Raw genomic sequence first — 24994 nt, 5'->3', positions numbered from 1 at the left:
TATATATATATATATATATACAGTTATATAGTTATATATGAACCTCATGGTAACCACAAACCAAAAATTTACAAGAGATATGAGATACACACAAAAGAGGGACAGGAATTCAAACATAAAACTAAAGATAGTCATCAAACCACAAGGGAAGAGAGCAAAAGGAGAAGTGAACAAAAATGAACTGTGGAAACTACCATAAAGAAGTTAACAAAATAGCAATAACTACATACTTATCAATAATTACTTTAAATTTAAATAGACTAAATGCTCCAATCAAAAGAAATACAGTGGCTGAATGGATGAAAAAACAAGAGCCATATATGCAATGACAAGAGACTCACATGAACTCTAAGGAAACAAATTGGAAGTGAGGGGTTGGAAAAAGATATTCCATGCAAATTGAAACAAAGAGAAAGCTGTAGTAGCAATACTTATATTAGACAATATAGACTTTAAAACAAAAACTGTAACAAGAGACAAAGAAAGATATTACATAATGTTAAAGAGATCAATCCAAAAAGAAAATATAACAGTTGTAAATATATATGCACCCAAGATAGGAACACATATACATAAAGCATATATTAACAAACATAAAGAAAAAATTGGCAGTAACACAATAATAGTGGAGAATTTAAGATCTTGCTTACCTCAATGAACAGATCATCCAGGCAGAAAAACCAATAAGGAAACACTGCCCTTAAATGACACATTAGACCAGATAGATTAACAGATATCTACAGAACATTCCATCCAAAAACAGCAGAATACACATTCTTCTCAAGTGCACATGAAATATTCTCCAGGATAGACCACATGCTAGACCACAAAACAAGTCTCAGTAAATTCATGAAGAATGAAACCATACTGAGCACTTATCCAAATGCAATGATTTAAGACTAGAAATCAACTACAAGGAAAAAACTACAAAAAAACACAAACACATGGAGGCTAAACAATGTACTACTAAACAACCAATGGCAGGGGATTTCTCTGGTGGTCCAGTGGTTAAAACTCTGCACTTCCACAGCAGGGGGTATGGGTTCAATCCCTGGTTGGGGAACTAAGATCCCGCAGGCTGCACAGCCAAAATAAATAAATAAATAAAATAACATTTAAAAAATAAAGAAAGCATTGTTCTGCTAAGGTATATTATTTGGAAAAAAGAATAATAATTAACATTAAGAAATGAAAGACTCCTTATTAAAAAAATCAATGGGTCACTGAAGAAATCAAAAAGGAAGTCAAAAAAATTCCTGGTGACATATGAAAATTAAAACAACGTCTTAAAATCTATGGGATGCTGCAAAAGCAGTTCTAAAGTTTTAGAAATACAAGTCTACCTCAGGAAACCAGAAAAATCTCAAGGAAACAGCCTACCCCTACCCCTGAAGGAACTAGTAAAGGAACAAATAAAACCCAAAGTTAGTGGAAGATATGAAATAATAAATTTCAGAGCAGAAATAAGTGAAATAGAGACTAAATAAAACAATAGGAAACAAAAACCAATAAAACTAGGAGCTGTTTCTTTGAAAGTATAAACAAAATTGATAAACCTTTAGTCAGACTCATCAAGAAAAAGAAAGCCCATATCAATAAAATCAAGAATGAAAAAGAAGTTACAACCGTTACATAAATAATAATAATACTAATCTCTTATAAAGGATCATAAGAGATTACTATGAAAAATTATTTGCCAATAAATTGACAATCTAGAAGAAATAGATAAATTTCTAGAAACTTATAATCTCCCAAGATTGAATCAGAAAGAAATGGAAAATAAAACAGATCAGTTACTAGTATTGAAAATGAATCAGTAATAAAAAAAATAAAAGCCAACAAAAAGAAGTACAGGACCAGATGACTTCAAAGGGTATTTCTACTAAACATTTAAAGAAGAGTTAGTACCTATTCCTCTCAAACTATCCAAAAAAATTGAAGAGGAAGGAACATTTCTAAACTCTTTCTATGAGGCCAGCATCACCCTGATAACAAAACTAGATAAAGACAACACAAAAAATAAAAATATATGCCAATATCACTGATGAACATGGATTCAAAAATCCTCAACAAAATGTTAACAAACTGAATTCAACAATGCATAAAAAAGATCATACAGCAATGTTAAGTGGGATTTATACCAGGGATGCAAAGATGATTCAGTATTCCTAAATCAATCAGTGTGATATACCACATTAAATAATTGAAGAATAAAAATCATATACATATCAAAGTAGATACAGAAAAGCTTTTGAAAAAATCAACATCCATTTATCATAAAAATTCTCAACAAAGTAAGTATAGAGGAAATATGCTTCAACATAGTAAAGGTCATAAATGACAAGCCCATAACTAACATCATATTGAATGGTGAAAAGCTGAAAGCATTTCCTCTAAGATCAGGAACAAAACAAGTATGCCCACTTTTACTACCTTTATGGAAGTCCTAGCCATAACAATCAGACAAGAAAACATAAATAGAAGGAATCCAAATTGGAAAGGAGAAGTAAAACTCACTGTTTTCAGATGAAACAATACTATACATAGAAAATGATATAATGAAAGAATTAATATTGTTAAAATGACCAAACCACCTAAGGCAATCTAAAGATTCAATGCAATTTCTATCAAAATACCAATGGCAATTTTCACAGAACTACAACAAATAATTCTAAAATTTGTATGGAAACACAAAACACCCCAAATAGCCAAAACAATCAAGAAAGAAACAAAAAGCTGGAGGCATCATTCTCCCTCATTTCAAACTGTACTACAAAGCTACAGTAATCAAAATAGTATGGGAAATGAGAGCCCAGAAATAAACCCACACACATATGGTTAACTAATCTATGGCAAAGGATGCAAGAATATAAAATGAGGAGAAGAAAGGCTTTTCTGTAAATAATGCTGGGAAAACTGGATAGCTACATGCAAAAGAATCAAATTGGACTACCTTCTCACACCATATACAAAAATAAATTCAAAATGGATTAAAGACTTAAATGTAAGACATGAAACCATAAAATTCCTAGAAGAAAACATAGTACACTGTTCGACATCAGTCTTAATATTTATTTTGGATCTGTCTCCTCAGATGAGGGCACTAAAAGCAAAAATCAACAAATGGGACTACATCAAACTAAAAAATTTTAGCATAACAAAGGAAACTATCAACAAAACAAAAAGGTAGACTGAAATATTTGAAGATATTTGCAAATCATACATCTAATAAGGGTTTAATATCCAAAATATACAAAGAACTCATACAACTCAACATCAAATAAAAAAATCAAACAACCTGATTAAAAAATTGGCAGAGGACCTAAACAGACATTTTTCCAAAGAAAACATAGAGATGGCCAACAGACACATGAAAAGGCACTCAACATCACTAAGCATCAGAGAAATGCAAGTCAAAACTACAATGAGATATTACCTCACACCTGTGAAAATGGTTCTTAGCAAAAAAGCAACAAATAACAAATGTTGGTGAGCATATGGAGAAAAGGAAACTCCTGTGCATTCTTAGTAGGAATGTAAGTTGGTATATCCACTATGGAAAACAGTAATAGCTTCCTCAAAAAAATTAAAAATAGGATTACTAAAATCTGGTGCTTGCTGTTGTATTGCCAGATGCAGAAATGCAGCAGAACACTGATGCTCCCTCCACAAGCTCTTATCGTTGACCAAGTTCTTGATATTTTTTAAATCTGGACTTAGCCAAGTATATTTGGCCACGTTAAAAATAGTATCTTTGTTATTAAAAATTTGATTGCATAATTTAAAAAAATAGAATTACTATAAAATCCAGCAATCCCACTTCAGGGTATTTATCTAAACAAAACAAAAACACTGGTCCAAAAAGATGTATGCACTCCAATGTTCATTGCAGCATTATTTATAATAGCCAGGATATGGAAGCCACCTAAGTGTTCATTGATAGATGGATAAAGAATATGTGGTAAATATATAAACAATGGAATATTACTCAGCTATAATAATAATGAAATCTTGCCATTTGACATAATGTGTATGGATTTAGAGGGTCTTATGCTAATGAAATATCAGAGAAAAGCAAATACCACATGATCTCATATATGGAATTCAAAAAACAAAAAAAGAAAGAAAACAAAATGAAAACAGACTCTTAGATACATAGAACAGACAGATATTGCCAGAAAGTTGGTATTGGGGGATGTGAAATAGGTGAAGGAGATTAAGAGGTACAAATCTCTAGTTATAAATAAATAAGTTACAGGCATGTAATATACAGCCTAAGAATATGGTCAGTAATATTGTAATATATTTGTTTAGGGACAGATGGTTACTAGACATAATGTGGCAATCATTTCATAATGTATGCAATGTCAAATCATTCTGTAGTGCACGTGAAACTAACATAGATTGTGCATCAAGTGAATTTCCAAAATTAAAATAAATTTTAAAAAATTTAAAAAATCACAACCTGCCTGCTATGGACGGACTTGTGTCTCCCCAAAATTAATATGTTGAAATCCTAACCACTGTATGACTGTATTTGGGGGAGACGCCTTTAAAGAGATCAGACAGCAATTATATATACAAGGCTGGAGTTTAAGAGTGAGGTTTAGAATAAAGATATAAATTAGGAAATTATTGGCATATAAATTTCATTTAATACCATAAAACTGCATGCCATCTCCAAGGATATAAGCATAAAATAAAGAAGAAAGGAGTATGAAAACTAAGCCCTCAAGTATCGAATAGAAAGAAGTTGTGGAAAAGGAGCCATCCAAAGGATACAAAGGGGAAGCAACCATTTGTTAAAAAAAAAAAAAAAGAATGTGAGCTCCTGACAGAAAAAAAGAGTAAAATCTATCAAGGAAGAGAAAGTAATCAATTGGGTCAAATGCTGCTGACTTGGAAAGTATGACGAGGAATGAGAATTGATCATTGATTTAAGCAACATAGAAGTAATTCATGATCTTGACACTAGAAGTTTTAGTAAAATAGTAAGGACTAAAGTCTCACAAGAATTGGTTTAAGAGAAAATGGAGAAAAGTTAATGCAGACAACTCTTTTAAGAAGTTTTGCTGCAAAGGGAAGTGGAGAAATCAAAACACTCTGAAGTCAGAGACGTCATAATTTGCTTATGAGTTGGAGTAGTGCAGGGGAAAAAGAAAGAAATCCAGGATGACCCCCAAATTTTGGATACAGAAATTGTCATTCACTGAGTAGGGAATACTGCAAAAGTAGGTGGGGGAAATTAAGGTTGAGAATCCCATCTAAATAGAAATGTTTAATAGGTCATAGGACATGTGAATTTGGAGTTTAGGGAGGAAGTTCATGGCTGAAAATATTGGCGTCATCAGCATACAGAAGGTATTTAAAATCATAAGACTAGCTAAGATCACCATGGAGTTAAAAAAAAATGGGAGTTAGTAGAACTGTGGTGCACCTGGAAGAAGAAAAGAAACTAGCAACGGAGATTGATAAGGCATAATCAGAAAGGAGAAAAACAGAAGTTTTGAAAAGTATTTCAAAGAGCAGAGCATGATCAACTGTGTCATAGCATGATGTTAGAACAAACAATCTAAGGAACAGAGACCCAACCATACGGTTTTAGCAATAGAGACCATTGGTGATCTTTACAGGAGCAGTTATAGTGGAATGCTGGAGGTAAGAGCTTGATTGGAGTGGGTTCAAGAGTGAATAGAAAGAGAATAATTGGAGATAGCAAATAAGGCACAAATAACTCTCAAGAAGTTTTGCTATAAAAGAAACATAGAGGCTGAGTGAAGGCTGGAAGGAGAGAAAATTTTGAGACAATTTTGTTTTGATTTGTTTTTAAGTGGGAAAAATACCTGCATGCTTGCTTTAGAGACATTTGTAGGGGAGGTGGGGAGGAGAGAGACACAACTGAGATGGATTGACCTCTTCTTTACAATATCTTAAGAGGGCCACCCCTTGAGAGGCATAAAGTTGCCTTAGAGTGGATTCATGTTTCTACTGTAGTTAAAAGTTGGAAGAATGTTCAGAAAGAAGAATGAGTATATGGTAATTTTGCTAATGACGGATTATGAATTCCAAAGGCCCTAATAAAAGGATTTTAAACAGTAGGGAAGGATGACAACTGAGACAGAAAGAGGAAATGTGCAGAGTTCTATGGGCATTAGAATAAAACGGATGAGGCACGACCTATCTGTCTGGAGTTGCTTGAAATGACTGACATAAACAGAAGTCAATGAAACAGTAAGTCCTGAGGGACCCAAGGCAAGTACTGGTGAAGCAGTGTATGTTGGGCTCTAGGGAGAGTTGAGTGTCTTGGTATCTCTTCTTCCCACCTTTATGTTTGGCATACACAGCTCAGTATTCTACCAAGCTATGGACTGAACAGTGGCCTTTATCCCCTACCTCTTAGACTCCAAGCATGTGGCTCATTTGCCAGTGCAGCAAAAGGGGACAGACTTTTTTCATGTCTTCATTTCACTGCTTTAAAAAGTCAGCTCTGTAGGGCTGTGATATTTGTCAAGCAGCCCACACTGCCTATGGGCTGATCATTCACCTTTCAGGAAGCTAATTATTTGGTAATATTCTACTGTTACATTTCAAAAGAGATTTTTATGGGAAATCCAAGATGCATTTAATTATACCTTGTCACAGTAAAAGTCCATCAAGTCATCAGATCAAAAGCTCCCCCCTGCCACTGTCCTGCCATGTTTAAACAGAAATCCAGGGCTGATATAAACCCAGAGAATGATTGAACTTCATAAGGGAGGTTTTCTACTTTCCCCCTTTTCACCTCTATAACAAATGTTCTTCCAGAAATATTTCCTACACAGCAGAGATGAGTGAACAAGAAAAGCAGTCAAATAGAGCACAAACACTATGTTAAAAATACTTTACTATGTGGTAATTATATTGACACACAATTTTATGTTTTATAAAATCTAAATGTAGTTCAAAAATCACTCCAAGGAGAGTTCAGAGCTTCCACTTTGAAACCACAAACTGGAGTTTTTAAATTAGAGAAATATATTCTTACTCTGTTGTTTGGAACTGCCAAGTGGCTAAGCATGTTTGCCAGAACTGTGAGGAGAAAACTGCTCAAGAAATTTCTCTAGAAATATGAGAACTGTTTGCTTAAATTAGAGCACTAGTTGGTGTCTTATCTGGGGCTGAGGTGTTGACAAAATGATCATGGCAAGTTATGTTATGTCAATCTATGTGTAAATATGAGATAAAAGAATTCTAACTACAACAAACTGACATGTGCAAGTGCTTACTTCTGAAGATTGATTTTCATTTTACTAATGAGATGGGAGGTGACACATGACCATGTGTTATAAGGATGTACGCAGCAGCCTGCCAATTATGTCAGTGCCTGTGATATCTTTGATTGCGATCTATAAGCATTTCCAGTTCACTTAAAGGCATGAAATCTGCTTCCTCTCCACAGTCCCAGAAATCATAACAGGGGACATGGAATCAGCCATGGCAGTGGACCTGAACCCCTGGGTGGAATATGAATTCAGAGTGGTGGCCACCAATCCAATTGGGACTGGAGATCCAAGCACCCCATCTCGAATGATCCGCACAAATGAAGCAGGTAAGAATATTGGGGAGTCAGCATTCTATTTGGTATGTCCCTAATCACTTTTAAAGCAAGTTGAATTAACCATTAATGCTTGCTTTAGTATAATTTTTCCTGATTCATTTACCTAGACATCATAAAATATTTTTCTTCAAAATAATTCTTTCATTTTATCTGTTTTCAGAACATTCTTTCCTTGTTTCTACAAGTACAGGTCTAGTTGCTTCAATTTCCTCCCAAACCTTGCCTGCATCAAGTTACCATGAAACTGAAGCAGTTAGTTTCTTCTTCTAATTATATTCATTCAATACAGCAGACCTATAAAATTCAGAATAGATTAGCTCACCCTCTTTTTCACCAGTGATAACAGTTACCTCTAATTATAGGGTACTTCCTTAAACTCTTTATGTTGCCCTTCACCGTCTGAGCTGGTATAAATTACACTTGGTAAAGACAAACATAGTCTTAACTTGACCTACTGCCATCTTGATGTCTATGTGTAAAATAACTGCTTCCTAACTTAGAAAAAAAAACAGTATTCTTCCGGCCTTTTAGAATGAAGTATCTCTGATAGAATCTTTCTAAAGACCACACAAGGAAAATTAACAGCTTTATTTAAAAACAAATGTTAAGATAGCTTGTCCATCATCTGGAAGAAGCAGAATAAAGAAAAATTGTTAGTAGAGTTTTAATTACTTTGGACAAAGTCTTATTGAGATTTATCTGTATGTCCCTATAAAATTGTATATAAAAAGTATTTAGTAAGGCACTAGCTTAGGCAAACACAAATATCAATAATGTTGATAAGAAAGATTAAAACAACAGAGAAATGAAGAGGGGGGTCGATTACAGATACGAGAAGGAGAAATACAAATTAATGTCTTTACACTCAATGATAGCATGAATCTCAATAATCATTACAATGTAAGTACACTAAGGATGAGAATTTTGTCTTATTTGTTCACTGTTTTATCTTCAATACCTAGAACAATGTCTGGCACTAGTACTCCATATGTCTTTGTTGAAAGATTAAAAAGGAATATTCCTTTTCTTTCCTTTATATGCTGCTATCCACATCAGGACCCAGGTCAGAGACACATGTACATAGAAAGTTAAGAATGAACTGTATATTGTACATTTTGTATCATAGTTATAGAATTGGACCAAAAATGTGATTTGTGACTTCTTAGAAATCGAACAAAGCTTATAATAATTAAAATAAATTATCAAAAGAGTTGGTTCTTTCTCTAAAACACATTCAATGTGGTTCTTAAAAAGAGAAAGAAAGAAAAGAAAAGAATCCCAAATGATCAACTTCTTGCATAAAGTGTGAATAATCATTAAAAAGATGTTCAAATTCTTTTCATATAAAAATTAAGCAATCAAGAAAAGAAAAACTAGTCTAAATATGTTGGAAAAGATTCATTCACAGAAAAATCCAACTTTTCTGCTTTTGTGATTTGCCTATCACAAGTTGTTTTTTTTCTGCTACTTTTTCAATAGTGTGAATATTTAATTGAACATTAATTGCTAGGTTGGATTTCCATACATTCGTGAAATCAGCCATGCTTTCATTGTGTACAGGTGTTCATTAATTAAGGGCATAACAGGTTAGTTGTTCCTCATTTTATGTACTCACTGTGCAGATATTGAAATGACTGCCAATATTAGTACTTAGGCTCACATATTTTCTAAAAAGCACTGCCTTAATTTGCATATTGTTAATTGTGTTTAAACAAAGGCAAAGATTACTGCCTAATTCAGATGTTCTTTATAAATATTCATTTCAAAATAAATAATCCGTTTGGGGTGAATAATCATTTTAGACTTTCTGTAGTACAAATCTCTTTGTGCTATTAAAAATAACAACAACACTTTCACTTTTCAAGTTAAATCGTATTCAGGTAATGCATTTTAAAAGATTTGTCCCTTGTCTATTTCTGAAGCTACTTCAATCATATAGCGCCTGTCTCTCCATTTTATCATGAGTTCTATACACATGACATACTCTAGTCCATTAAAATCTTATGGAAGAGAAGAGAAATAGCATGAAAAATACATGAAATACTCTTTTTTGAAAAGTGAGTTGAGGAAGACTGTACTGCATACTTTATGCTTCTTGTGCTTTGGTACCACACAGGGCTAAAGCTGCTAATGGTGTTGAACCAAGGGTTGAGTTTTGTGCCTGTTTTGCCAGGCAGCACAGATTAAAAGGGACACTAACATCCTGAGACATCCTCTCAAGTGATGCACTCTGCCTCTGTTAAGTACATGTCCTGTATTTTAAAAGATGATGCTGTTCTAATGGGCCAAGTAATCTTTGAAAACCAATGGAGCTGCCTAGAAGAGAAAAGGTCTCACACTCGGGATATTGAATCAAAAGTTTTATGTCCCTTTAAAATTCTCCTCTTTACTAGAATATTCTAAATCCCAAAGCAGTTTTAGTAAAGGATTTTTACCTTAGATTGTTTCTTGCCCACACACCAAAAATGGTTAATTTTTCTTTGCAATATACTGTAGGGTATATTTTGAATTTTATGGTCATCAAAATACTCTTCATAAGCAATAAATACAAGATAAATTGGTTTAGTCAACTTATTATTTTTAGGATGTCAAAATCGTGATACAAATACAGATTTCCCCAGCTATCTGAAAGGAAAGCATTTCTAAGAAAACTTGTAAGCCAAAATGGCCTAAAGTGAAGAACCAATTTTCATTTTTCACCTTTTTCATAAAAGAGAAAATCTATTCAGATTTTTTTCAGTTTGTGAAAATAGGTACTAATGTAGGCCTTTTGTAAAAAACAAAGTGGTATAAAGCAAACTTTTGAAAAGTAAGGGATACCTGTATATGTTTGCACTTTAATGTATGTTTATATTTATTTATTATAGTTCAATTTTCTTACAAGTTTTAGTGGGTTTGTTAGCTACAGTGAGAGAGAAAGAAATTTGCAAATGTGGAAATGTGTTACTATCTTCAAACCAGTATATAAGTTTGTGTTGAATATTGGGAATGCTTTCCCTACCATTTAAAAAGATGACACTCAAGAGAGAAAAATCACATTTTAGGAAATGAATTTTGAAATAAACACTCTGGTAGAAATGATAAAATATGTAAATATGAATTTAGCAAGAACAATTCTCTCATTTAATTGAGTAATTCTCTCATTTAACTGAACTTTAATATTCTGTGTTACATATTTATAACACTAACTGATGAAAGATAAATGAAAAGGAGAGAAGATACCATTAACTATGTAATCTATAGTTTAGAAAGGTTTGGTCTTCTCTGTTCTATAAAATTTCTATTATTATTAAAGCTCTTGGTTTAAATCTCAATACCTGCAGTTTTTTATTTCAAATTATGATGAACTGATAGAGAGAGATCAAAGAAGGTGCTACCTAATACCAGTAATTAAGAGTTTGAGGTTCAGAGTTAGGCAGATCTGGATTAATGTTCCTCTCTGCCACTTACTAGCAATAAACATAGGTAAGCTATATGCATTGTTCAAGGCTCCATTTTTTCACTTGTAAAATGGAGATCATATAGCAACCTACTCCCTTGGATTATTGTGTTAAATAATATAATGAAGGTAAAGAGTTTGGCACATGGTAAGTGTTTAACATTAGCCATTTATTATTATTATTATCATGAATTTAAATGAGTTATTACTTTAATAAATATAAATTTAAACGAAAGTAATTATGCATGTTGCTATTTTCGTATAGAGGAAACATTTTCAGGTTAAATATATGTTTGTCAACATAGTAAGAGCTATTCAGTCTCTTGGCTTGCAGTTATCTCCAAGACACTGTCCTGTTGAGAAGTCTCCACAGCAGACTGTGTGTCATCCATCCTGGCCCCTCAACCCACCTGAATGGTTGGGGAGTCAAGAGAGCCCTTCAGAGTGTGGTGCACAGTACAGAGCACCATGTTCCCCTCTACATCCCCCTTCTCCACCTCCATGTCTGGGCTCTCCATGCTGCTTTTCTTGTCTAGCCATCCTCATCCATAAGTGGATCATGATATTGTCACAACACGTAGCCATTTTCTTTGGTTCTTATAACATAGATAACACAAAAGGAGCAGAGAAGAAGAAGTGTCAAATGAAAGACTTTGCTTAAACACATTGTTGCATATTCAATAACTTTCTAGTTTCTTAGTGCATTGTAGTCTGTCCTGTCATTCTCTTTGGACTTTGAAATGGAAAATGTCACATATTTTTTGCCACACAAGGAAAAACTTTTCTACATTTAAGAGATTAATGGTCAACCAGATAAATATGACTATCAGGTAAACAATCAGATGAAAATCTTTCCTAGCCTTAGCACTTTCTGTACTATATTATGTTACAGTTAGGTAACGGGTTTACTGAGCAGACTGAAATACATAGAGTTTAAACATAAGAGCTTAATTCTTCTCCCACCATTGTTCTCCAGTATGTTCCATCTCATCTCTGGCTTCAGCCTCAACTATATCCAAAGCTCTTTTAGGTACTAGGACAGTTTCATTTTCAACTATTAAAAAATTCTATACTGGGGAGGAGATTCAAGATGACGGAAGAGTAAGATGTGGAGATCACCTTCCTCTACACAAATACATCAGAAATACATCTACATGTGGAACAGCTCGTACAGAACACCTACTGAATGCTGGCAGAAGACCTCAGACTTCCCAAAAGGCAAGAAATTCCCCATGTACCTGGGTAGGGCAAAAGAAAAAAGAAAACACAGGGACAAAAGAATAGGGACAGGACCTGCATCAGTGGGAGGGAGCTGTGAAGGAGGAAAGGTTTCCACACACTAGGAAGCCCCCCCAGGCGGAGACTGCCGGTGGCTGAGAGGGGAAGCTCCGGAGCCAGGGCGGAGAGCGCAGCAACAGGGGGGCGGAGTGCAGAGCGGAGACATTCCCTCACAGAGGATCTGTGCCGACCAGCACTCACCAGCCCGAGAAGCTTGTCTGCTCACCCGCCGGGGCGGGCAGGGCTGGGAGCTGAGGCTTCGGTCGGGTCGCAGGGAGAGAACTGGGGTTGGCTGCATGAACACAGCCTGAAGGGGTTAGTGCGCCATAGCCAGCCGGGAGGGAGTCCGGGAAAAAGTCCGGACCTACCAAAGAGACAAGAGACTTTCTTCCCTCTTTGTTTCCTGGTGCCCGAGAAAAGGGGATTAAGAGCGCCGCTTAAAGGAGCTCCAGAGACGGGCGCGGGACGCGGCTATCAGCGCGGAGCCCAGAGACGGGCATGGGACGCTGAGACTGCTGCTGCAGCCACCAAGAAGCCTGTGTGCGAGCACAGGTCACTATCCCCACCTCCCCTCCTGGGAACCTGTGCAGCCCACCACTGCCAGGGTCCCATGATCCAGGGACAACTTCCCTGGGAGAACACATACCGCACCTCGGGCTGTAGCAACGTCATACTGGCCTCTGCCGCCGCAGGCTTACCCCCATCTGTGCCCCTCCCTCTCTCCGGCCTGAGTGAGCCAGAGCCCCCGAATGAGCTGCTACTTTAATCCCGTCCTGTCTGAGCGAAGGACAGAGGCGCCCTCAAGCGACCTACACGCAGAGGCGGGGCCAAATCCAAAACTGAGCCCCGGGAGTTGTGCGAACAAAGAAGAGAAAGGGAAATCTCTCCCAGCAGCCTCAGGAGCAGCGGATTAAATCTCCACAATCAACTTGATGTACCTGCATCTGTGGAATATCTGAATAGACAACGATTCATCCCAAATTGAGGAGGTGGACTTTGGTGGCAAGATATATACTTTTTTTCCCTTTTTCTCTTTTTGTGAGTGTGTATGTGTATGCTTCTGTGTGTGATTTTCTCTGCATAGCTTTGATTTTACCATTTGTCTTAGGGTTCTGTCTGTCCGTTTTTGGATTTTTTGTTCTTTTTCTTTTTTTTTTTACTTTTCAACCTTTTTTCTTAATAATTACTTTTTTTATTTTAATAACTTTATTTTATTTGATTTGATTATCTTTCTTTCTTTCTATTTGTTCTCCCTTTTATTCTGAGCCATGTGGAATGTGGAATGAAAGGCTCTTGGTGCTCCAGCCAGGTGTCAGGGCTGTGCCTCTGGGGTGGGTGAGCCAACTTCAGGACACTGGTCCACAACAGACCTCCCAGCTCCATGTAATATCAAACGGCAAAAATCTCCCAGAGATCTACATCTCAATGCCAAGACCCAGCTTCACTCAACGACCAGCAAGCTACAGTGCAGGACACCCTATGCCAAACAACTAGCAAAACAGGAGCACAAACCCATCCATTAGCAGAGAGGCTGCCTAAAATCATAATAAGGCCACAGACACCCCAAAAAACACCACCAGATACAGTCCTGCCAACCAGAAAGACAAGATCCAGCCTCATCCACCAGAACACAGGCACTAGTCCCCTCCACCAGGAGGCCTACACAGCACACTGAACCAACCTTAGCCACTGGGGACAGACACCAGAAACAACAGGAGCTACGAACCTGCAGCCTGCGAAAAGGAGACTCCAAACACAGTAAGTTAAGCAAAATGAGAAGACAGAAAAACACACAGCAGATGAAGGAGCAAGGTAAAAACCCACCAGACCTAACAAATGAAAAGGAAATAAGCAGTCTACCTAAAATAGAAATCAGAGTAAAGATAGTAAAGATGATCCAAAATCCTGGAAATAGAATAGAGAAAATACAAGAAACGTTTAACAAGGACCTAGAAAAACTAACGAGCAAACAAACACTGATGAACAACACAATAAATGAAATTAAAAATTCCCTAGAAGGGATCAATAGCAGAATAACTGAGGCAGAAGAACGGATAAGTGACCTGGCAGATAAAATACTGGAAATAGCTACTGCAGAGCAGAATAAAGAAAAAAGAATGAAAAGAACTGAGGGCAGTCTCAGAGACTTCTGGGACAGCATTAAACTCACCAACATTCGAATTATAGGGGTCCTAGAAGAAGAAGAGATAAAGAAAGGGACTGAGAAACTATTTGAAGAGATTATAGTTGAAAACTTCCCTAATATGGGGAAGGAAATAGTTAATCAAGCCTAGGAAGCAAAGAGAGTCCCACAGAGGATAAATCCAAGGAGCAATACTCCAAGACACATATTAATCAAACTATCAAAAATTAAATACAAAGAAAAAATATTAAAAGCAGCAAGGGAAAAACAGCAAATAACACACAAGGTAATCCCCATAAGGTTAACAGGTGATCCTTCAGCAGAAACTCTGCAAGCCAGAAGGAAGTGGCAGGACATATTTAAAGTGTTGAAGGAGAAATATCTACAACCAGGATTACTCTACCCAGCAAGGATCTCATTCAGATTTGACGGAGAAATTAAAACCTTTACAGAAAAGCAAAAGCTAAGAGAATATGGCACCACCAAACCAGCTTTACAACAAATGCTAAAGGAACTTCTCTAGGCAGGAAACACAAGACAAGAAAAAGACCTATGATAACAAATCCAAAAGAATTATGAAAACGGGAATAGTAACATACATATCGATAATTACCTTAAATGTAAATGGATTAAATGCTCCAACCAAAAGACATAAACTGGCTAAATGGATACAAAAACAAGACCCATATATATGCTGCCTACAAGAGACCCACTTCAGACATAGGGACACATACAGACTGAAAGTGAGGGGATGGAAAAAGATATTCCATGCAAATGGAAATCAAAAGAAAGCTGGAATAGCAATTTTCATATCAGACGCAATAGACTTTAAAATAAAGAGTATTACAAGGGGCAAAGAAGGACACTACATAATGGTCAAGGGATTGATCCAAGGAGATATAACAATTGTAAATATTTACGCACACAACATAGGAACACCTCAATACATAACGCAAATGCTAACAGCCATAAAAGGAGAAATCGATAGTAACACATTCATGGTAAGGGACTTTAACACCCCACAGTCACTAATGGACAGATCATCCAAAATGAAAATAAATAAGGAAACACAAGCTTTAAATTATATATTAAATAAAATGGAATTAATTGATATTTATAGGACATTCCATCCAAAAAAAAACAGAATACACTTTCTTCTGAAGTGCTCATGACACATTCTCCATGTCAGATCATATCCTGGGTCACAAATCAGCCTTGGTAAATATAAGAAAATGAAAATTGTATCAAGTATCTTTTCTGACCACAACGCTATGAGACTAGATGTCAATAAAAGGAAAAACTCTGTAAAAAATACAAACACACAGAGGCTAATCAATACAATACTAAATAACCAAGGGATCACTGAAGAAATCAAAGAGGAAATCAAAAAATACCTAGAAACAAATGACAATGAAAACACTAAGACCCAAAACCTATGGGATGCAACAAAAACTGTTCTAAGTGGGAAGTTTATAGCAATACACTCCTGCCTTAAGAAACAAGAAACATCTCAAATAAACAACCTAACCATACACCTAAAGCAATTAGAGAAAGAACAAAAAAACCCCAAAGTTAGCAGAAGGAAAGAAATCATAAAGATCAGATCAGAAATAAATGTAAAAGAAATGAAGGAAGTGATAGCAAAGATCAATAAAGCTAAAAGCTGGTTCTTTGAGAAAGTAAACAAAATTGATAAACCATTAGCCAGACTCATCAAAAAAAAAAGGGAGAAGACTAAAATCAATAGAATTAGAAATGAAAAAGGAGAAGAAAGAACTGACACTGCAGAAATACAAAAGAGCATGAGAGATTACTACAAGCAACTCTATGCCAATAAAATGGACAACCTGGAAAAAATGGGCAAATTCTTAGAAATGCACAACCTTCTGAGACTGAACCAGGAAGAAATAGAAAATATGAACAGACCAATCAAAAACACTGAAATTGAAACTGTGATTACAATCTTCCAACAAACAAGAGCTCAAGACCAGATGGCTTCACAAGCGAATTCTATCGAACATTTAGAGAAGAGCTAATATCTATCCTTCTAAAACTCTTCCAAAATATAGCAGAGGGAGGAACACTTCCAAACTCATTCTACGAGGCCACAATCACCCTGATACCAAAACCAGACAAAGATATCACAAAGAAAGAAAATTACAGGCCAATATCACTGATGAACATAGATTCAAAAATCCTCAACAAAATACTAGCAAACAGAATCCAACAGCACAATAAAGGATCATACGCCATGATCAAGTGGGGTTTATCCCAGGAATGCAAGGATTCTTCAATATATGTAAATCAATCAATATGATACACCGTATTAACAAATTGAAGGAGAAAATCCATATGATCATCTCCATCAATGCAGAGAAAGATTTCGACAAAATTCAACACCCATTTATGATAAAAATCCTGCAGAAAGTAGGCATAGAGGGAACTTTTCTCAACATAATAAAGGCCATATATGACGACAAACCCATAGCCAACATCATTCTCAATGGTGAAAAACTGAAACCATTTTCTCTAAGATCAGTAACAAGACAAGGTTGCCCACTCTCACCACTGTTATTCAAAATAGTTTTGGAAGTTTTAACAACAGCAATCAGAGAAGAAAAAGAAATAAAAGGAATCCAAATTGGAAAAGAAGTAAAGCTGTCACTGTTTGCAGATGACATGATACTATACATAGAGAATCCTAAAGATGCTACCAGGAAACTACTAGAGCTAATCAATGAATTTGGTAAAGTTGCAGGATACAAAATTAGTGCACAGAAACCTCTGGCATTCCTATACACTAATGATGAAAAATCTGAAAGTGAAATCAAGAAAACACTCTCATTTACCATTGCAACAAAAAGAATAAAATATCTAGGAATAACCCTACCTAAGGAGAAAAAAGAGGTGTATGCAGAAATTTATAAGACACTGATGAAAGAAATTAAAGATGATACAAATAGATGGAGAGATATACCATGTTCTTGGATTGCAAGAATCAACATTGTGAAAATGACTCTACTACCCAAAGCAAACTACAGATTCAATGCAATCCCTATCAAACTACCACTGGCATTTTTCACAGAACTAGGACAAAAAATTTCACAATTTGTATGGAAATGCACAAGATCCCAAATAGCCAAAACAATCTTGAGAAAGAAAAATGGAGCAGGAGGAATCAGGCTCCCTGACTTCAGACCATACTACAAAACTACAGTAATCAAGACAGTTTGGTACTGGCATAAAAACAGAAGTATAGATCAATGGAACTGGATAGAAAGCCCACAGATAAACCCATGCACCTATGGTCAACTTATATTTGATAAAGGTGGCAAGAATATACACTTGAGAAAAGAGAGCCACTTTAATAAGTAGTGCAGGGAAAACTGGACAGGTATATGTAAAAGTATGAAATTAGGACACTCCCTAACACCATACACAAAAATAAACTCAAAATGGATTAAAGACGTAAATGTAATGCCAGACACTACCAAACTCTTAGAGGAAAACATAGGCAGAAGATTCTATGATATAAATCACAGCAGGATCCTTTTTGACCCACCTCCTAGAGAAATGGAAATAAAACAAAAATAAACAAATAGGACCTAATGAAACTTAAAAGTTTTTGCACAGCAAAGGAAACCATAAACAAGACGAAAAGACAACCCTCAGAATGGGAGAAAATATTTGCAAATGAAGCAACTGACAAAGGATTAATCTCCAAAATTTACAAGCAGCTCATGAAGCTCAATATCAAAAAAACAAACAGCCCAATCCAAAAATGGGCAGAAGACCTAATTAGACGCTTCTCCAAAGAATATATACAGCTTGCCAACAAACACATGAAAGGATGCTTAACATCATTAATCATTAGAGAAATGCAAATCAAAAGCACAATGAGATATCATCTCACACCGGTCAGAATGGCCATCCTCAAAAAATCTACAAACCATAAATGCTGGAGAGGGTGTGGGGAAAAGGGAACCCTCTTGCACTGTTGGTGGGAATGTTAATTGATACAGCCACTATGGAGAACAGTATGGAGGTTCCTTAAAAAACTATAAATAGAACTACAATATGACCCAGCAATCCCACTACTAGGCATATACCCTGAGAAAACCATAATTCAAAAGAGTCATGTACCAAAATGTTCATTGCAGCTCTATTTACAATAGCCAGGACATGGAAGCAACCTAAGTGTCCATCAACAGATGAATGGATAAAGAAGGTGTGGCAATATATACAATGGAATATTACTCAGCCATAAAAAGAAAGGAATTTGTGTTATTTGTAGTGAGGTTGATGAACCTAGAGTCTGTCATACAGAGTGAAGTAAGTCAGAAAGAGAAAAACAAACACCATATGCTATCACATATTATGGAATCTAAGGGGAAAAATAAAGAGTCATGAAGAACCTAGGGGCAAGACGGGAATAAAGGCACAGGCCTACTAGAGAATGGACTTGAGGATATGGGGAGGGGGAAGGGTAAGCTGTGACAAAGTAAGAGAGTGGCATGGACATATATTCACTACCGAACGTAAAATAGATAGCTAGTGGGAAGCAGCCGCATAGCACAGGGAGATCAGCTCGGTGCTTTGTGACAACCTAGAGGGGTGGAATAGGGAGGGTGGGAGGGAGGGAGATGCAAGAGGAAAGAGATATGGGAACATATGTATATGCATAACTGCTTCACTTTGTTATAAAGCAGAAACTAACACACCATTGTGAAGCAATTATACCCCAATAAAGATGTTTAAAAAATTAAATAAATAAGTAAATAAAATAGAGAAGAGGTTATTCTCAATATTTTCAAACTACCCTATGTATTAGCCATTCAAGTATAACTAGTGGTTTGTGTGTGCTTCTTTTATTTCTTTTTTTTCTTTTTAAATACTTAATGGTCTATTTGAAACTAGGGAGTTATGAAACTGAATATCTATATCTCATGTGTATAGCTCCAGGTAGAGCTGAAATAGTACATTTTTTTCCTGCAAAGATTTGTCTTGGAATACAATAGATATGTGTAACCTTTTGATTGTTTATTGACCTCGGTGACAAAAGAGTCTGAAATAAACATCTAGTACCCAAAAAGTAACAGCAACAACAAAATTCTATATTAACTTAATAAACACTTTCATCTCATATCCAGTCCCATGTTTCTGTCCCTCCATCCCAGCACAGCCTTGACTCAAGGGTTACGATTTGTCTTTTCTTTCTTCTTTCTACTTCCTCCCTGACCTTCCAACTGCTATTCTGGTCACTTCCCAGGTCAGAAAAGAAGAAAATGAAAAATGACTTCACGTGTTGTAATTTGTTGTTCTCACATAAATGTTGAGTGCTCCAGGAGATGGCATTTGTCCACATTCTGCTTCTTTCATTCTCGGAGTACATTGGGTTCTTAAGAGACTATTCTATCTCCTAGCAGGCAACTTCATTGACTGTGATACCAACAGGCTTATTCAAACCTACCTTCCACAGTGTCTGCTTTGCCCATGATAATCATTTCGCATTTCTGACCTGCCAAACTCTAGAAATGCCATATGTTCTCAAGAACTATTTTGGTCTCTGCTCTAGTAGCATAGTGCAGGGCTGAGCCATCTTACATAATTCTGAAGCTCAACAGCATCCAGCCAGGATGTGAGAGGTAAGCATCTGTACTCTCCTCATCAGCTGTTTTGCTTCTCTTGTCACTTAGCTTGAGGGGGAAATGATACTCCCACTTTGCTCCTAGAGACAGCTGGGGATGGAGGGATATGCCACAGCACATCCATCTACTAAGCTGACAGCCTTCTTCCAAAACACTGCTTTTTTATATATATATGGCTGGAGGGGGGTAATGGGAAAGGGTCATGAAATTGGTTTTCTCTATTTCCTAGTAGTTCTGTGGTTTTGTCTAGCCAACCTCATTTTAGCATCTGAAGTTACATGTGTCTCATCCCAAGTCCAGAAAAGACTCATTAAACTTCCTACTACAGTTTCTTTCCCTGTACGTTACCTTCCTACTTCTGAAAAGATCTTGCTTTGTTCATATTTGTATATTCACAGTTCTTGCCCATGATAATTACTTAGGAAACTTCACTGAGTTCAAAAGTTATGGAAAGAACACAATAAAATACTATTATAAGATGGGGCTGAATTAGTTTTCTCAGGGGCATGTGGGTTGGCCTTGTAAATGGCATTTAATGGAGCTTTGAAGGCCAGACCAAATGAGACTCAGGCAGAATTATTTATAGGGGGCAATTAAAAAATCTACATACTATTGTCAGGCACTGGTGTGTGCAGAGAAAAGGCATAAAGCTGTGGGGTTTTTAAAGGTCTTTCTAGTCTACGCTTCTAAAAAATATATATGATATAAAAAATGTAAAGCAGTCAACTGAAATAATTGGGAAACTCTAAAAGAAAATACTATTAAATGAACATTATAACTTTCTTCAACTCAATGAGTCATTTAATTATATTAAATAAAAGAAATTGTTCTTAGTAACATTAAGAGCAGACAAAAGTCATAGCAAGAAACAGACCTCTAAGACCAAATCTCAATAATTAGGAAAAAAGAAGATAATAGTATGGCTCATACAGCAGACAGTATTTTAAATCATGAAACCACTTTGGTCGAGGAAAGCCTTTTCTGCAAAATATATTCAAGAAATATATCTTCAGTTTCAGAGACACTTTGCAAACAGAGATGGTAACTTTAACAAATGCCCTTCTAAATGAAACAGGGTTAATTGCTAGGCATGCCCCTTTCTGATTAATAGCAAGATGAGGGAAGAGCAGTAGAAGACTTGAGCATGAAAGACAAAAGGGTAATGAGAGGTTATCAACCCAGGAGTAAATGTGAGACACTCAAGTTAGACTTTTCCCATCTTCCTAGTCCCTATAATGCCATATACCAGTCATAAATCATGAACCATATTTCAAGCCCTATACTAAGCCCTTGCCTTTCATCATAGCATTTAATTCTCACATCAACCCTCTAAAGCAAGCAGGCTTATCCCCATCTTACAAATGAGAAACAGAATAAGAGAGTTAAAAACTTGTACAAGGTTATTTAATAAGTAAGTGGCAGAGTTGGAATTCTAATCTTAAACCAAAGGTGATGACTCCCAAGTTATCTTCCTCCCACCCCTCCCTTCTTCCTCTTGCCTTTTTCTTTCTCTTCATTTTACCACACGTTCCAACAAATTTTGCTCAAAGATTATTATGCCTATCCTCTGCTTCTACTTCCTTGTGGAATAAAGTTCAGAGAAAATGAGTGAATGGAAACACCTTTTATTGTCTATACGTACCTCCTGTGGTCCTGACTATTGCTATTTATGAGAAGGTTCATATATCAGAGAAATCTTGCATTCTCTGAAATATCCTAGCAATGAAAGTTGTAAATCAAAAATGATATATTGCCTAGGTTTTCAAATTAAAACAAGCTGAGCCAAAACTGAAAGCACAATTCCCATGGTACTGTCGAAACTGTATTATCCAGATTTCCAAAAGAAGTCTATTTCAAGATCACATGTTTATAGATTCCTACTGAACTTAGTGTTTATCATAGAAGACAACTACATTTTCTTTTTGAAGTAGATAATAACATTAGGTAATAGTTATAAATTACAGTTCCAGGCACTGTGATACATAATTATGAAAACCTTAAAAAGTAGGTACTATTATTATCTCCGTGAGACAACTAAAGGACAAAGTGGTTAAGAGATATTTTCAACCCATCAGCTAGAATGGTAGAACTGAGATTCAAGCCCAGATCTTTCTCAGTCCCAGAAGAATACTTTTACCACTTACACACACCACCTTAGCTACCCTATTGATAGGAATAACAGCATTATCTGAACTCTTTAGGAAACACCACTGGTATTAATTTTTTTAATTTTGGAAGCTATTTAACTCTTTTTATAAAGTGAGCTTAGATGATAATCAGTTAACTGAAATATTTGTATGTTACATATTTCAATTCGGGTAGGAATTTTTTTTTTAATTTCTCTCCTGACTCCCACCTTCACTATATTATCAACCTCCACTCCCTCCTTCCATTCTTTTGCACTTTTCTGCCCAAGCCAGTTGCTGGATTTCCTCCTAAATTATGTGACTGCTCCCAGGTCTCTAGTAAATCTGTATTATTTAATGAGCTATGTAAACATCTACTGTAATAGATTTGGAAATTTTTCAGGGAAAAAAAGAGAGATTGGTAAACGATTTCATCCTGTATTCTTTTGTTTAGTTGAATGCTAATTAAAGCATGTTTTTAGTGTGATTGACTTTTTTCAGACTATTACACTTAGGAAGAGTTCTTTGAGACTCAAACTTAAATTCATGCACGCTTAAACTAAGGTAGTACACTATATTTTAGTCACTCTGAGCATTTACAACCAAATGTATAAGATAAAAAGGGACAAGAGTCTACATTTCAACATGCCAGATAAGGCACTAAAACAGCAAGACATTTATAGATTGTTGTAAAAGTATTAATCATGTTATTCCTTCATGGAAGACTAATGTTCAAAAGAAATTCTGATGAATAAGAGTTTAACTCATTAACCATACATGTAAACTTGATTCTCTAAGCTAATAAGCTCATGGCATTGATCAGTAGCCAATGGAGGGAGAAAAGCATCTAGCTGCTTAATTCTAAATCAGATTTTCAATAATTATATTGAAAATAAATTTGGGTTTAGGTAAATATGTATTTCTCTGAACTCAATGAAAGTATTTATTACATGTTTGATTATATTAATTTTATGCTTCTAACAAGAATTATAGAACTTTTACAATAGAAGAGCTCTGAACAATTAAGTGAAACCTCTACATATCATGAATATCATGAAACCTCTACATATCATGAATATGTTGTTTTAAAAATAAAAGGATATAATTAAAATCAGTGTTGACTGCAGAGATAGTAACTGTGAACAACCAACTTGAAAAGGAAACCAATGAGCATGGGTTCCACTGATCATCTGCGTGTAATTAGGAAATTTAAGCCAATTAGAATTAGAGCACTGAATTCAAACCTTGTGATTCTGACAGCAAAGCACAATGCCTGAGTTGCATCTATTAAAGACTTAGGTTTTCTTTTTTGTTTGTTTGTTTGTTTGTCCAGTTTTATTGAGATATAATTGACATATAATACTGTATTAGTTTAAGGTGAACAACATAATGAGTTGATATATTTATATACTGCAAAATGATTACCACAAGTTTAGTTAACATCCATCACCTCACACAAGGACATTTTCTTCCTTGTGATGAGAACTTTTAACATCTTCTCTCTTAGCAACGTTCAACTATATGAAAACAGTATTGTTATCTATAGTCACCATGTTGTATATTATATCCCTAGAACTTATTTATCTTATATCTGGAAATTCATACCTTTTGACCACATTTCCCCATTTCCCCCACCCTTCATTCCCACCTCTGGCAATCACCAATCTGTTCTCTGTTCCTACCAGTTCCATATTTTTAGATTTCACATATAAGTCAGATCATAAAGTATTTGTCTTTCCCTGTCCAGCTTATTTCACTTAGTATAAGCACGCTGATGTCCACCCATGTTGTCTCAAATGACAGGGTTCCCTTCTTTGTATGGCTGAATAGTATTCCATTGTATAATACACCACATTTTCTTTATTCATTGATCCATGGACATTTAGGTTATTTCCACGTCTTTAAAGCCTTAAGTTTTCTGTTAGTATTTCCTATTATATCTAGTAAGCCTTTCTTAAAAAAGAACAGTTGGTGCTTATACACATATACTATTAAAACTCAATGAACTATAGTGCCTCTTTTGTGTCATTTATTATACATTAAAATTGGATGATCTTTATTTACATTATTTTATTTTCTTTATTTATATTTATTTATTTTATCTTCTTAAAAGGAATTAGTAGCAGTAGGAAGACTTCAAAGACTAATTTCAAATGATAAAAGAAATTTTACAGAATCTAGGTCATTTATGGATAATTTGATATGGAAGTAACTCACACAGAAGCAAATTAAATTTTGCTTTCTTGGTTCCTCAAAGTGGAAATTTTCACCACATTTTTCATTAGTTTCTTTTCAATTATTTTACTCACAAAGTTAAAACTTTTGAAAACTCTAAATATTCTTTTTAAAAAATAAAAACACTATTAGACTATGGAACAATACTACCAAAGCTCCAGAAGAAAGATTTGACCTCAAATCATCACTTGAATTTCATTCTACTCATACTTCTTTAATAAGCTTCAAGAGAGAGATGCTCACAAGATAGCCTATAGCCTACTCTCCAACCCTAAGCTAGAGGTTCCAAGCATCCTCTTTTTAGATGATGTTTGAGGGCTGAGTAAAATAGAAAAGGATGTTCAGTGCCTAGTCTTTCCACAAAATCCATGATCATAGGGAGGGTATCTTCAAAGAAAAATATTCAAATTCCTACATTTATGGTATAAACTAGCAATTCCAATGTAGCAGATGAAGTATGTGGTTGTGGTAGATATTACTTGTAATATTATTTACCTGTTAATTATTGTCAGTGATGAATGTGAAGCA

General features: G+C 35.5%; 1 protein-coding gene across 1 annotated transcript in view; it reads left to right on the top strand.

Moving 5' to 3' along the window:
• Nucleotides 1-24994, top strand: part of CNTN5 (contactin 5) — a 504363-nt gene that overhangs the window by 424852 nt on the left and 54517 nt on the right. Inside the window, exon 15 of the mRNA XM_024760353.1 lies at nt 7439-7588. Within this exon, the coding sequence (XP_024616121.1) occupies nt 7439-7588 (150 nt within the window). The remainder of the gene's footprint in view (nt 1-7438; nt 7589-24994) is intronic.

The sequence above is a fragment of the Neophocaena asiaeorientalis genome, unplaced genomic scaffold, assembly GCF_003031525.2.
Source record: "Neophocaena asiaeorientalis asiaeorientalis breed wild unplaced genomic scaffold, Neophocaena_asiaeorientalis_V1.1 scaffold601, whole genome shotgun sequence".
NCBI lineage: Eukaryota > Metazoa > Chordata > Mammalia > Artiodactyla > Phocoenidae > Neophocaena > Neophocaena asiaeorientalis.
Note: the sequence above shows the minus strand (reverse complement) of the source record. Positions and strands in the feature narration are given on the sequence as shown.